This window comes from Eucyclogobius newberryi, unplaced genomic scaffold, assembly GCF_026437365.1.
Source record: "Eucyclogobius newberryi isolate DKJ021-1_F unplaced genomic scaffold, fEucNew1.0.hap1 SCAF_19, whole genome shotgun sequence".
NCBI lineage: Eukaryota > Metazoa > Chordata > Actinopteri > Gobiiformes > Gobiidae > Eucyclogobius > Eucyclogobius newberryi.
The window spans coordinates 26,705,291-26,720,684 of NW_027315823.1; the positions used below are offsets into that span (position 1 = coordinate 26,705,291).

At 40.9% G+C, this 15,394-nt stretch overlaps 1 protein-coding gene across 1 annotated transcript; it reads right to left on the reverse strand.

The window, feature by feature from the left end:
* Positions 1 to 1,579: 1,579 nt before the first annotated feature.
* Positions 1,580 to 11,955, reverse strand: hyal2a (hyaluronidase 2a). Its single transcript, XM_072452493.1, has 4 exons — positions 11,769 to 11,955; positions 10,527 to 11,486; positions 7,764 to 7,853; positions 1,580 to 3,382 (listed from the first exon to the last, which is right to left on the reverse strand). The coding sequence occupies exons 2-4, from the start codon at positions 11,454 to 11,456 to the stop codon at positions 2,990 to 2,992; spliced, it is 1,413 nt and encodes a 470-aa protein (XP_072308594.1). The 5' UTR covers positions 11,457 to 11,486; positions 11,769 to 11,955; the 3' UTR covers positions 1,580 to 2,989.
* Between the last annotated feature and the right edge of the window lie 3,439 nt (positions 11,956 to 15,394).

Below are 15,394 nucleotides of genomic sequence, written 5' to 3' on the forward strand. Positions count from 1 at the left end.
ACAAACACAATAACAGTTAAAAGGGAACTACCGCATTTAGCCTCGGAGGATTTGCGTGGTTTGCGTAATCCGTAAAGCCGCGCGCGTAATGACGTCTTCTGCCAGTGCCACAGTGAAATCCGCGCTTCATTCAACAGCGGTTAAAGTTGTAAAAATAACTCTGGGTTGGTTTAACGACACCCTGCAATTACATGAGGAGGGGGCCGCGCGCAGACTGAAGCTTGGAGAAAACACATCTCTGCCCCGAGGACGCACGGACCTGGCGCCTCCAGAAAGTGCACCATCCTCGGCCCTATAAAGCCAGAATAGCCCTGTGGACGACAAAACACTAGTTGTTGGATGATTTGACCACTGTGGCTGTTGAGAGAATAAATATCATGGACTAAAAGTGAATAGTTTATATAAGAGACTGCATCTGTGCTGCTGTGTATAACATAAAACAGCAGAACAGCGACACCCACTGGTACTTTCAAGTAAATAAATCATATCAATCAATAAACGGAAATAAAGTTACACATCATTTTAGATATCACTGTAATACATCTTTCACGCAGAAGACACAGTACACATATGTTCAGATAAGCATTTGGGTTAATCAATCTGAAACACCAAATTTCACATTCAACTGAATTGAAGGTTTGTCACAAAATAGGCTAACTATGGTCTAGTGTAAGAAACGGTCTTACAGTCACATTAGGTCATCGATCATAATCAAAATGTATGTGTCATCGTGTGGGCTAATAAAAATGCATGTGTTTCACTTTTCTGTCCATGAAAGTGTTTACTTATTTTTATCAATAGTAAGTTAGAAATAGAATGATAGATGACTATAACTGAATCTTTTTCTACAATGGAACACTCCTGTATGAATGAGGGATTACACCGACAATAGGATAATAAGGGATGAATGCATTTACAGCCCATTTTCATATTATTTCCAATAAAATAACAATCATTTTCCTGAGTTAGAGCTATAGAATAACCATAACTCTAGTGACAGCTGTGCCTGGTAATTACCATGTCATAACCATCATTAGTTTCCATGCTGTATCTGTGCTGTAACATAAAGTGCACATGGAAACATCAGTGGGGCATTAAAAAGTCTTCCTGGTCAGGGTTAAGAAATATATATCCTTCATATTGTAATAATTGATTTGTCTCAGAGTGTAATTAAAACTAATTCAACTTAGGTCCATATAAAGAAATGCACAATATAAATATTCAAATATTTACTTCTGTAAATCTCTGATGAATACGCTAGGATTATTATCACTTAATATCACATAATTTAACTAGTCACTTTAACAATAATTTGATCGAAAACCACTCATTGCACTGTTCCCTTTCTGCACTACATTTGTATTTGTCTATTTTTATCTTATTAGTTAACTTTATTTATATTCTATTTTTATGCATGCCTTATTTTATTTGATAGATCATGCTTTTATTATTGTTATTTTTTGTATGTTGCCCTGAATCACCAAAGAGCTCCTAACCTGTGAATTTTGTTCACTGACCTTTTCTGATTCTGATGTGGTTTAATCCACATACATAACATTTCATAAAAAACAAACATATATACAGGTGTATTTATTTATTTGGTGCAAATCCAATAATCAATAAAAAACACAGATTTCAGTTTATAAAATGCACCACACTGAAAATCAAATAGTAGTCATGATTTCAAAACATTTAGTAATTCTAAAATAAAATTCTAAATAAATAATACTGTCCACGACTTTGTTCATGACATAATCTGAGGCACTTTGCATGTCTTTAGATCCGAGTGCACAGATTTCACCTTTAGCACACTTACACACCCAAACCATTCTTCTTGAAATCGCTCCTAATAAAATAAAAGTGGAATTTGACACTTTTGGAAACAGCGGCTGACAGGAAGTCCTGGACAAAGTGTAAACAGTCTTTTCCAGCAAGGCCCCTCAAAATTTAAATAGAGATTTGTACAAAGAATCGCAAAGACCACCACAGTTATTTCAAATGCATCTAAAAATCAAACTTTATACAGCAATTGTGAAAAATCATTATACAAACAATGGCATAACTCAAACCAGTGTGCTCTTTGGTGTAATCATTGTGCAGCCCCAAACCTAAACAGATGGAGCCAGGAACGGCATCTGGAGTAAAAACAATGATTAGTCGTGATTAACCTGACAGGAAAGCAAAAAGAAGACTGGCCCGCGCAGGGAGGGCATCAGGCACAAAACAAATACATGACAAATCATTATGCAAATGACTGAACGGTGCGCTGAAAGAAAACATCACTTTGGCAGGAAAGAAGTCTGGCATTTGTAGAGGAAAGTTTTCAACAGTCCAGCGCAGCCTTTACTGCAAAAATGTGTTCAAATATCTCAAATTCCAAATGTCAATCTTAACTAGAGAAGTTTGGAAAATGTCTTTAGAATGTTCCAAACATTTCCTCCTATTTAAAGCCAATTTAATTGCCAACATATTAAAAAAGATTGCACTTAAACCATAGCAGATTTTGTTCTTATTTCAAGTAGTGCTTCAACTAACAATTATTTTGATAATCGATTAGTCTAGCGATTATTCTTTTTTGTTTAGAACACGACAGGCCAGTGAATATGAGACTTTTACTCTATTTTACCATAATAAAGCTGAACTTAATCCATTTGAGGACGTCCTGGAGGAGAATATTTTCAGACAAAAGGGTGTTTTGGAGTCTGTGTATAGATCAGTTAACAATTATTCAATTACTTAATTGATGCCTATATCTATAATCAATTAGTTGCGATTAATTCATTAACTTGTTGCAGCCCTAATTTCAAGCCTTAATATCTTTAAATCAGTCCGAAAAATTTAACCCACAATATGGATCATTACCATGACAAAAATACTCAAATCCAGAGTTAAAGTAAAATTTAACCCACGACAGATATTTATTTTGGCAGTGTGGATGAATAACACTGTAATATCCATTTGCATTTCTAAAAAAGGAATAGCTTTAGCATTAGGAGAGAATTAGACAAACTATCAGCACAAAAACACATTGTAAAATTGAAATTTTGGCCACATTTGCGCTTCCTCTTTGGTGCAGAGGATCTTTCTGCTGACAAGTCTCTCCCTGGTACCCGCTGTAGCACTGGCACTGAAAATCCATCTCAAACCTCATCTTCTCCGCTTCGTCCAGCTCCCCCGCCACCGCCAGACGGCCATTTTGACTGGTGATGGCGTGCGTCAGGGGGCTGAGGTGGAGGTAAACATCGCTGTCCGGGTTTCGTCTCAGGCATCGGCCGCGAGAGCCGCACAGGGCCTGGCTGCAGAGCTCGGCCGCCTGGGAAACGTTCAGTAAGTATTTGCTCAGCGGCTCCTGGAGATAGGCCTGGAGCTCCGAACAGCTCGTCTGGAAGGAGAAAATAATCAAACGGTCGTCAGTCAATCTGAAGGTCAAGGAGTCAGAGCGGAGTTTAAAACAGACACAAAACGGCAGCGTAGTTCTAAAGAATCACTATCCAAACACTTCTGTGTCGTGGTACCGATGCAAACCCTCGATTATATCCTGCAGCAAACCAGGACTTACACACGTTCAATTTGAAACTAGACCTGTCACCACAACACATTTTGATATATTAAAACAGTAAAATATCCCGATAAAAGATGACCCCAATAAACCCTTTACTGAAGAATACAATATGATTAAAAGCATGAGCTGCAATAAATACAATAAATGGATTACACACTTAAATATAAAAAGTTGGTACCTATATTTATTCATAAAACTCAAAAACAAAACTTTTTACGCTAGTGCAAAGAAAATGTATTAATATTGAGACCCAAAAAATATTCCAGCTTTTATTTAGTGAAGGATAAGTCGATATATGAATTGTCGTGACATGAAGCCTCTTCTGTTCTCACCGTATAACATCCCATACAAATGTTCACTTTCATGCAATTCTTGATGTAAAATGGCAGTAGCAGTAAAGTTTTAAAGTAATGTGAGGGCATTATTGATTAAAAACATTTGAATCTGTCAAGACCTGAGCAATGGAAAAGTAAGTTTTCATACTTTTTATAAAATACACTCTTAAAGGTGCCCTGTGTAACTTTGTCTTTTGTCTCTTTGGAGATGCTCAAGCTTTGCCAAGAATGTTCCACAACCTGGCCTTCGATACAAGCTAGAGTCGATCTACAGAAGGGGTCTCCAGACTTCTTGGAGGGGCCGGGGGCCGGATTACAAAAATGCACCACAATTTTATGTTTTATTTCTTTAAGATCCACAAACATCTCAGAGTGGCACAATTCAACAACAGAAATGGACTTACTTCACTTTCAGAGAAGTAAATAATATTATAACAATATTACATGACTAAAAACAGGACAAAAGCACAAAAACTCGAGTAGTGCAAAGCAGACCTGGACTAAGACCAGGTTTAAGGACTAAAGCAGGACTAAAGCAGGACTAAAGCAGGTCTAAAGCAGGACTAAAGCAGGTCTAAAGCAGGTCTAAAGCAGGACTAAAGCAGGTCTAAAGCAGGACTAAAGCAGGTCTAAAGCAGGTCTAAAGCAGGTCTAAAGCAGGACTAAAGCAGGTCTAAAGCAGGACTAAAGCAGGACTAAAGCAGGTCTAAAGCAGGTCTAAAGCAGGACTAAAGCAGGACTAAAGCAGGTCTAAAGCAGGACTAAAGCAGGTCTAAAGCGGGTCTAAAGCAGGTCTAAAGCAGGTCTAAAGCGGGTCTAAAGCAGGTCTAAAGCAGGTCTAAAGCGGGTCTAAAGCGGGTCTAAAGCAGGTCTAAAGCAGGACTAAAGCAGGACTAAAGCAGGACTAAAGCAGGACTAAAGCAGGACTAAAGCGGGTCTAAAGCAGGTCTAAAGCAGGTCTAAAGCGGGTCTAAAGCGGGTCTAAAGCAGGTCTAAAGCAGGTCTAAAGCAGGTCTAAAGCGGGTCTAAAGCAGGTCTAAAGCAGGTCTAAAGCAGGTCTAAAGCAGGACTAAAGCAGGTCTAAAGCAGGACTAAAGCAGGTCTAAAGCAAATCTAAAGCAGGACTAAAGCAGGACTAAAGCAGGTCTAAAGCAGGACTAAAGCAGGACTAAAGCAGGACTAAAGCAGGACTAAAGCGGGTCTAAAGCGGGTCTAAAGCAGGTCTAAAGCAGGTCTAAAGCGGGTCTAAAGCGGGTCTAAAGCAGGTCTAAAGCAGGTCTAAAGCAGGTCTAAAGCGGGTCTAAAGCGGGTCTAAAGCAGGTCTAAAGCAGGTCTAAAGCAGGACTAAAGCAGGACTAAAGCAGGTCTAAAGCAGGACTAAAGCAGGTCTAAAGCAAATCTAAAGCAGGACTAAAGCAGGTCTAAAGCAGGTCTAAAGCAGGACTAAAGCAAATCTAAAGCAGGACTAAAGCAGGACTAAAGCAGGTCTAAAGCAGGACTAAAGCAGGTCTAAAGCAGGACTAAAGCAGGACTAAAGCAGGACTAAAGCAGGTCTAAAGCAGGTCTAAAGCAGGACTAAAGCAGGACTAAAGCAGGTCTAAAGCAGGTCTAAAGCAGGTCTAAAGCAGGTCTAAAGCAGGACTAAAGCAGGACTAAAGCAGGTCTAAAGCAGGTCTAAAGCAGGACTAAAGCAGGTCTAAAGCAGGTCTAAAGCAGGACTAAAGCAGGACTAAAGCAGGACTAAAGCAGGTCTAAAGCAGGTCTAAAGCAGGTCTAAAGCAGGTCTAAAGCAGGTCTAAAGCAGGACTAAAGCAGGTCTAAAGCAGGTCTAAAGCAGGACTAAAGCAGGACTAAAGCAGGACTAAAGCAGGTCTAAAGCAGGTCTAAAGCAGGTCTAAAGCAGGACTAAAGCAGGTCTAAAGCAGGTCTAAAGCAGGACTAAAGCAGGTCTAAAGCAGGACTAAAGCAGGACTAAAGCAGGACTAAAGCAGGTCTAAAGCAGGTCTAAAGCAGGTCTAAAGCAGGTCTAAAGCAGGACTAAAGCAGGTCTAAAGCAGGTCTAAAGCAGGTCTAAAGCAGGTCTAAAGCAGGTCTAAAGCAGGTCTAAAGCAGGACTAAAGCAGGTCTAAAGCAGGTCTAAAGCAGGACTAAAGCAGGACTAAAGCAGGACTAAAGCAGGTCTAAAGCAGGTCTAAAGCAGGTCTAAAGCAGGACTAAAGCAGGACTAAAGCAGGTCTAAAGCAGGACTAAAGCGGGTCTAAAGCGGGTCTAAAGCGGGTCTAAAGCAGGTCTAAAGCAGGACTAAAGCAGGTCTAAAGCAGGACTAAAGCAGGTCTAAAGCAGGACTAAAGCAGGTCTAAAGCAGGACTAAAGCAGGTCTAAAGCGGGTCTAAAGCAGGTCTAAAGCAGGTCTAAAGCAGGTCTAAAGCAGGTCTAAAGCAGGACTAAAGCAGGACTAAAGCAGGTCTAAAGCAGGACTAAAGCAGGTCTAAAGCAGGACTAAAGCAGGACTAAAGCAGGTCTTGTACTATCAGGCCAAGTCTAGAAGAGGTCTAAATTAGAACTAAGTCAACCTTCAAATGTAGGCCACCTCAGGCTACCACAAACACAGCTAACGTTGCCATTTAGAGCAGTAAGAACAAACGCAGCTGTCACTCGGCCACATGCACAGTATCATGCATGTTTTTGGAGTTCTCTGATCTGCTGCAGCCATGGCATCTATTATTTCAACCTTCTTCACATCTATTAAATATAGATCACTAAAATGATGTTTGTTCTATTACAATCCAACGCATATTTAAGGAGAAATTATCTTGTGAAAGTGTCATCATCAATGAAGCTGTTATCTAGTGTAGCATCACACGTTTGTACTTTGACAGAGCAGTGTTCCAGATGAACCGGCTTTGGTCCGCGGACTGCCTATTGGAGACCCAGGATCGACAGTATATGGAGAGTAGGGTTGTCCAAACGTATCCACACCCAGATACAAATCAATACCAAAAAATATCCATAAATAGGACAATGTTTGAACTTTCCTGAATAGTTTCTGGTGGTATTGATCCATCTATAATCAGATTACAACTGTTATAAAAGACTACATGGGAATATTAAAGAAGAAACTCCTGTTATTTTGTGTCTTTATTATCTTTGTGGTTTTGAAATCAGCATTGAGTAGTACGCTTTTTTCATCAGAATCGAGCGTGAAACGTTAATATTGTAAAAACACACACACAGAGCAAGAAGTATGTTTTAAAGTATTATTCAGCAGTAAAAAACCCTGTAAATAACAACGCTGGATGAATACGTTTAATGCCACTGTGGAACATTCCAGGCAACGCAATAACAAGCAGATGGCGGCCGAGCCCTTGCTAGAAATGTTACACGGGGTACAACATGAGAGCGCCATAATTTATATTTGTTTGTTGAGGTGGGGGAAGCCAGAGTATTTGTTTTAATTAAGCCTAAAGCGTGAGAAATGAGTTACTTCACAGAATGAACAAAAATGGCGATTGCTGCGCTCCGGGAGACGGATGATTTGATGTGCTAACCGCAGAAGGAAAAGTAAACAAGATTATAAAAATGTTATTACAGCAGTATTGTAAATCAAAAAAATCACAGAGAAAATAAATCTCTCTCCGTCCAAGCCAGTGATAATAAGTGTCCCATGTGCTGATTTATGACTCAAACATATCACTGGACATTCTTCTTGTTAAATAGTTAAAAAAAACGGTTGAAAATGTCATAACTCTGTGGACTTGTGACCGTCCTGCCCAGAGGAGACGTGGCCTGCGCTCAAATGACTGCACATGACACACAGCGGGACAACGTACAAATTCACAGCCTGTCGGTGCACATTCAGGACTTACTTTGCTGCTGGCGTAGGTCACATCCCCCCACAGGATAATGCCCGCCGCTCCTAAAGCCACGCTCTCCCCGATGGTGGACACCAGGTCAGTCTGGAAAGGACAACACAGATCATGTTACAGCGCGTGCAGTAGAGAACAAAATATCAATATCAATCTGAACGAATGCAAGATTGGAATATTTGGTATTTTGTTTATAATAAAAAGGCTGCAAAAGTGATATTTCTGCACTTTTGTGGGTACATTTACAGTAAATTCACATTTGTCTTATACTACTAACCTCAATTAATACTTCAAATGAATACAATACTGTTGGACGGACAATATCATCTGAGTATTGTTATTGGGATTGAATATTGTCCACCCCTAATGTAGAGTGTCTAGTTACACTAATATGAGCAGAGCCAGGGATGGAAGTAAATGATGGGTAAGAAACTACAACTACTACAATACTACAGTGGTGGAAGAAGTACTCCGTGTTGTTACTTAAAAGTACAGACACAGGAGCAAAGAAATACAAAAGTAAAAGTGTAAGTAGCACATACAAGATCTGATCTACAATCAGATTTTGAGAACTATCAAAGCAATAACTGCAGTGATTTTGTTTAATAATTGGAGGTTTAAAATCTTAATTTTTCTTGTGAATTTTATGTGTAAATTTTGTTTGGCCTTGATGTCACCGTGAACGTACTAAAACCAAACCCCAAAACAAACAGAAAATATGTTCTATTCTTTTCAGTCCAGTTCAAAAATGTAATGGAGTAGAAAGACATCTGCTCTGAAGTAAAAGTATGAAGTATCCACAGTAAAATGTAAGCATTTTAGTTTAGTTTATTACCTAACTTTGCACTTAGTTTACACTACTGAACAACTATTACACATACAACTAAACTAATTCAACTTCTATTTCAATTACTACAAATACTTCTTCTACTACAAAACCTAGTACTTCAAATTCAACTTCTTATTTTACATTATTTGACCCTCATTTTATGTAGAATACAATCAAATTAATAAAAAAAACCTCCACTGCTGCTACAGTGTCTTACACAATACAAAAAAAAACATTAAATCCTTATTATTTACAATGACAAATATAAAAACAAAAAACTGTACATCACACTACAAACTGATAAGATTATTAGAACTGTTACTGTGTCAAAACGGTCAAAAGTACTTCTAGTAAAAGTAAGCATCAGTGAGAACAAAGGCATTAAGTAACGTGTTGAGTAACTCCCCGTCTCGTGTTGACAAAGGTGTGCCACTGTGCTACATCAGGCCCAGTAATTCTTATCATCTGATTGTCCCATCGGGGGGGAAAACAGGGTGTTGGTGACATTTTTGATCCGGGGCCACTCCCATCCTCCCGCCTAATTCACACACAAATCACTGATATTAGAGCGAGCGCGGGGCTCCTGGACAGGAAGCGCTGCAGCTGCCGATAAGGATGGGGCCAAAAACACCACGGAGAAAGTGCTACTGCTGACGGAGCGGAGTTCACCATCAGCAAAAAAAACAACAATGTGTAAAGATTGTGGCTGTTTGGATAAACCGTCCAAAAGTGACGTTAGGTTTGTGTCGCCTCGGTCGAGGGAAGTGGCATTTGAGGGCCTGGTGAAAGGTCAGAGTACAACAATTACATGTGTCAATGATAAAAAAAAAAAAAAAAAACATAAAAAGCAGAAGTTCAACATTTGAGAAGTCTTTTTGTATATTTGCCATAAACGAACCATAAAAGGCCGAGCTTCCATTGACTTTTCAACAAGTTCAAACACTAAAGAGTTTAATGGAACAAACAACTATGGGATGACTAATGTGCAGAGTTTTTACTCCAAAAAACACATTTAAAACATGAATTTTGGCTAAATGCTTAAACAACTTTGCAATTTCAAACGTTTCAGATACTGGTTTTAAATGAAGTTATAGGTCTTGTGGAGTTTACTGACCCCAGGAAGCTTTCAAACTTTAAATATTCTCTCTTACTGGAAAGTCAATGGGGAAATGGATGAGACATTTACCACTGACCTCATGGTGGGTGGTCACTTCATATTGGCTGCTGAAGAAGCAGAAGTACAAAGTAGGGTCCAAGAAATGACTCAAATACGAGTGCAAGAGTCAAAATGAGCTAAAATTAGGATAAAAGGGCAAATGTGTTTAAGTAATTTTAAGAGATTTCAACAGATGTACAATTTAAAAAACAGCTCAATTTAAAAAATGCAGGAAAAAAACTTCTGGTATTTTCCAAGAATAAACAACAAAAACCTTAACCTTGAAAAAGGCAAAATGATATCTGAAGGAGCAGTGCAAGAAATGTTTTGTGTCATACATTGCCTCTAGGGAGCGATACCGCGGTGATATTATTGCAAGAAGAACATTAACACGAGGATCAAACCGCAGGGAAATCCTTCATTTTCTTTCATTCACACGTCACCACTCCTCTATATGTGACCGGCTTTATTACATCAAACCATCTGAACGATAAAATAAAAGGGAATTTGCCATAAACAGCCAGATTTAGAGAGAACTTTACATTTTGATTTATGTTTCTGACGTAATTTTGCTTCTAAAACGGTGCCGATCATTATAATTTAGCCCTTTGTGACCTAAAAAAAATCACATCTATCTGTTAACCGAATAATCCCGACATCCCTAATCGCCACAGCTTCTCGGGACGGTCACATTAGACTCTTAATTGTCACTTCAGTACCAAAAGAGGTCACTACCGTACGTCACCGACACACTCCCGCCTCGTCTAGTTGGCATCACCTCTGTCAGCGGCACCAGTGAGTTGGCGTAGGTGGGCCTGGCGTAGACGAACACGGGTCTGGCCAGCCCCTCCCCGGACGAGGCCAGGCGCATCCCCTCCTTCACCCTGTTCCTCACAAACTGCCGGCCGGAGCGGGACGACCTCAGCATGGCGCTCATGTAGATGGAGGGGAAGAGCGCCGTGCTCTCCTCCCACAGCCACTTCAGCTGCTCGTTCCTGGCCTCCTCCACGTCGGGACAGCGGCCGGTGTAGTTCTCCAGAGTCCTCCTGTAATCGTGATTGTAGCAGTCCGGGAACAGATAAAACCCCCAGAGCTGGTTCGGCCTCAAGCGTTTGGCCAGTCTTAAAGTCTCCAGCATGAATTCCTTGGCGGCCGACTCGAACTCCTGCTGCGCCGCTCTGAACACCTGCTCCTCGGGCATCGTCGGGTGCTTCTGTCTCACCCATTCCCTCGAGTGTTTGCGATAAATATCTTTAGCGTCCCAGTTCCTGATCCAGAGCGGGCGCCACTCTTCCCAGTCGATCACGGCCAGCCCTTTGGCGTCCGGCTCTCGGATGTACTTCTGCACCACCTCCGGCATCTTCTTCAGGTGCCGAGCGAGGCTGGCCACCTGAGGCAGCCCGTCGTTCACCGGTGACTTGTCCTCCTCGAAATACGGGTACAAGCCGAGCCTCTCCTTGTAGAAGATGGTGAGGTTCTGTCTGAAAAAGGCTTCGTTGGGTGAGGCCACAATTTGGAACAGGTCCAGCTGGAATCGGACGCCGTGCCGGGGGGCGCAGTCCTCAGTCGGGGCGTTCCAGGCCAAAATCAGGGGCTTTTGAGAGTACAGTGGCCATCTTGTGGGACGCAGCTCCAAAGCCTGAAGCTGCCGGTTCCATAGAAGAACAATGACCATCAGTATTTTCCAGTCCATAAATGTCCAGTACATGTCTTCTGGGGTGAGCTGTCCCTCTCTGCTCTGCAATTAACAGAAGACCGGCAATTTAGTGAATAGGCACTTCATGGGCATTCAAAATACAATCTTGAGGCGACATACAATTTCATATAATTGGTAAATTGTCTTTGGTAATGGTAGACTTAGACCATGCATTACAAGTTCTACAAAATTAAGCCTTTAAAGCGTCTGTTTGCACTAAATACACTTTCTTAAGGTCGCATTTTCTTCAACTTGTTGCGTTACGTTATTTGCAAAGTTAGTGCAACATTTCATTCAGTCCACGCGCTGGGAAAAAGAACCTACCTTTCCTGGCAGATCGAGGGGGACGCATTCCCAAAAAACAGAAGCCGCGCTGCTGCTGCTGCTGCTGTTGACTCAAAGTAAACTTGGAAGACTTTTAGGAGCGGATCGACACATTTTTATTTATTTCCTGGACGAGAAAGCCGTGACAAGGACGGAAGTGTGCAGCGGCGGCGTGCGACGTCGACCCGCGCCCGTGGAGAGTCCGGGGGTGAAGCGGAGTGAAGTGGAGCGACCCCCTGCGAGGTTGTCAGCTGCAAACGCGGCTCGCTGGACTGTGCCAAACCCGCTCCAGGATGTTCCATTTAGGACGCGGCGCGCGGGGGGGAGTGGCGAGCGGACCGGACGTCCCAACGACTCCCGAGGGTCCCCCGAGAGACATTAGCTGCCTTTTAAGTGTCCCGGGTGCGTTTTGTGACTGATGTTGCGGGACGGGTTCAGGGGTTTTGCAGTTTGAGTCTGAATCAACAGCTTGAAGCGGGTCCTGCTTCACCTCCGCGCGTAACGTTTCAGCGCGCGGAAGGTCATGGCGGCAGCGAGCGGTGCCAAGTGTCATTGTATGATTTGTTATTTTATTATTAGTTGTAGACCTAGTTTTGGTGAGTTTTGATCAAGTTTATAAAATGAAAAGGTAACGTTTTTACTCAAGAGTGAGGGAAAAATGCTGTCCCCTGAGAGTGAGTGACTTCTTGTTTCAGCCAGTTTCCAGCCCTGATAAAAAAAATATATATATTACTTTTCACTGGTATAAAATGGAAATTAGTCTTCATCAATTTACACATGACGTAAACAGCTCCTGTGTGGGGCGTCAGTCAAAAAAGAGGCTAATAAAAGTCAGCAAAGTTTGCCTCTTTAGTTGTTCTGTAAATAATACTTTACATTAATAAGGGTTCCCAAACTTTTCAGGTTGAGACCACCAAAATCAATCAATCAAACTTTATTTATAAAGCACTTTTCATACATCACATGTGACACAAAGAGCTGTGCATTACTGTCCCATGTCCTGCCCAGGCGACCCCTACAACTGTCTTATCGTCACATGCACCCAGCATGCACCGCTCCACAGAGGGAACACTGGACTGTAAAGAGATAAAGGGTTCAAATAAATAAAAAGTTAAAATATTAGTAAAAGCCAAAAGTATTAATAGATACAAATTAAACAATAATTAAAGCCACGCTAGCAACCGTTGTTGTTGTTGTCGTTGTTGTTGTTGTTGTTGTTGTTTTATGGCGGTTGGCATCCGAGTGTTGCATTACCGCCAGACTTTATTCCTCAGACGTTTCGTAGTCCTCAGACTCTGTCGTAGTCCGTTGTTGTTGTTGTTGTTGTTTGTCGTTGTTGTTTGATGGCGGTTGGTATAAGTGTTACATTACCGCCAGACTTTATTCTTTCGACTTTATTCTTAAGACTTCATTTAGACTTCTTCTTTATTCTTAGACTTTATTCCAGCTGGCCTTCTCCCACGCCAGACTGTATTCTTTAGACTTTACCCTATCCCCGCGTGACCGTGTTTTGTTGTTGTTGTTGTTGTTGTTGTTTTATGGCGGTTGGCATCCAAGTGTTGCATTACCGCCAGACTTTATTCCTCAGACTTTGTCGTAGTCCTCAGACTCTGTCGTAGTCCGTGAAAGTACTCCTTCCATTGCTTTGGTGTTACAAAGCCCATGAGGTCATGATATGTCTTTGTGACTAGAATAGTTGTTGTTGTTTCAGAGACCAACCGGCGGTAATGCAACACTCGGATGCCAACCGCCATAAAACAACAACAACAACAACAACAACAACCGGCTTTATTCCAGGGAGACTCTTCTTCATCTTTCTCTCCTTCTTTGACGTTCGGTGCTTCCACCGTACAGCTTTATTCTTTAGGCTTCATTCTATAGGCTTTAATATGTCCACTGATGTCGCTGCTTGGTAGCCGTGCGTCTACGAGACTGGGCGAGGACAGGAGACCACCCCCACCCCCATCTCGTCACTCTGATCACTCTGACTCCCCACAAGCAGACCCCCATCACTCCGACTCCCATTTAGCGCCTTTAGCCTGTTTTCTATATCTGCCCAATCAAGCTCCTTTGTTCCAAGGAATCTCCCTGCAGCTTTAGCAATGATCCTGATCCTTTCAGTTCTGCTTTGAGTCTGAGCAGCACAGTTTACAACATCCACCATAAAGAGTACAAAATCCTCTCTATCCACAACCAGGGTATTCTCATTAATTCTGGAACCTGCACACTTGGGACCTCCCCTCTTGAAACCTTCACACTTCTTCACACTTCACACTTCATTTCGCCCTGGCTGGGAGCAGCGCTGGCTCCCCTCTCTGTATTTACTCTAAACTCGTTACTTGAAACTTTCTTGACTGCATCTGCATAGGATATACCTTGAGAGACCTTTATTTTCTGCACCTCAGCAGCTCTTTTGCTAAACCTGCATCCCCCGTAGGCAGAGCTATGTTCTTCCCCACAGTTACAGCACTTCAGTTTTGCTCCCACGTCACACCTCCCATACTCGTGATCTCCTGCACATTTACCACACCTTTGCCTCCCTCTACAGACCGCTGCAATATGCCCAAAGCGCTGGCACTTAAAGCAACGCAGGGGCGGCGGAACATATGGCCTAACGTCATGGCACATGAACCCAATGAACACCTTACTAGGCAGGCACCTCCCTTCAAGTGTTACCATTACCGACAAGCTGTCACATCTTACCCCAAACCGGGTCACCTTCAACCGCCTAGCGTCCACCACCGTAACTCCAGTGTTTTGATCGTGATTGCCCCAACACTGCAGTTTCTTAGACTTTATTCTTTAGACTTTATTCTTTAGTCTTTATTCTTTAGACTTTAGTCTTTATTCTTTAGACTTTATTCTTTAGACTTTAGACTTTATTCTTTAGACTTTAGACTTTAGACTTTATTCTTTAGACTTTATTCTTTAGACTTTATTCTTTAGACTTTATTCTTTAGACTTTAGACTTTATTCTTTAGACTTTAGACTTTATTCTTTACACTTTATTCTTTAGACTTTATTCTTTAGACTTTATTCTTTAGATTTTAGACTTTATTCTCTTAGACTTTATTCTTTAGACTTATTCTTTAGACTTTATTCTTCAGACTTTATTCTTTAGATTTTATTCTTTAGATTTTAGACTTTATTCTTTAGACTTTGGACTTTATTCTTTAGACTTTATTATTTAGACTTTATTCTTTAGTCTTTATTCTTTAGACTTTATTCTTTAGACTTTAGACTTTATTCTTTAGACTTATTCTTTAGACTTTATTCTTTAGACTTTATTCTTTAGACTTTATTCTTTAGATTTTATTCTTTAGATTTTAGACTTTATTCTTTAGACTTTATTCTTTAGACTTTAGACTTTATTCTTTAGACTTTAGACTTTAGACTTTAGACTTTAGACTTTAGACTTTAGACTTTAGTCTTTAGACTTTATTCTTTAGACTTTATTCTTTAGACTTTAGATTTAGACTTTAGACTTTATTCTTTAGACTTTAGACTTTAGACTTTAGTCTTTAGACTTTATTCTTTAGACTTTATTCTTTAGACTTTAGATTTAGACTTTAGACTTTATTCTTTAGACTTTAGACTTTAGTCTTTATTCTTTAGACTTTATTCTT

Excerpts from the sequence above, each read along its gene's own strand:
- hyal2a (XM_072452493.1), bottom strand. The coding sequence starts at position 11,456 with ATGTACTGGACATTTATGGACTGGAAAATACTGATGGTCATTGTTCTT. Across the intron at positions 7,854-10,526 it reads CACTGGTGCCGCTGACAGAG|ACTGACCTGGTGTCCACCAT; the intron begins GTGATGCCAACT and ends TGTCCTTTCCAG. Across the intron at positions 3,383-7,763 it reads TGACCTACGCCAGCAGCAAA|ACGAGCTGTTCGGAGCTCCA; the intron begins GTAAGTCCTGAA and ends TTCTCCTTCCAG.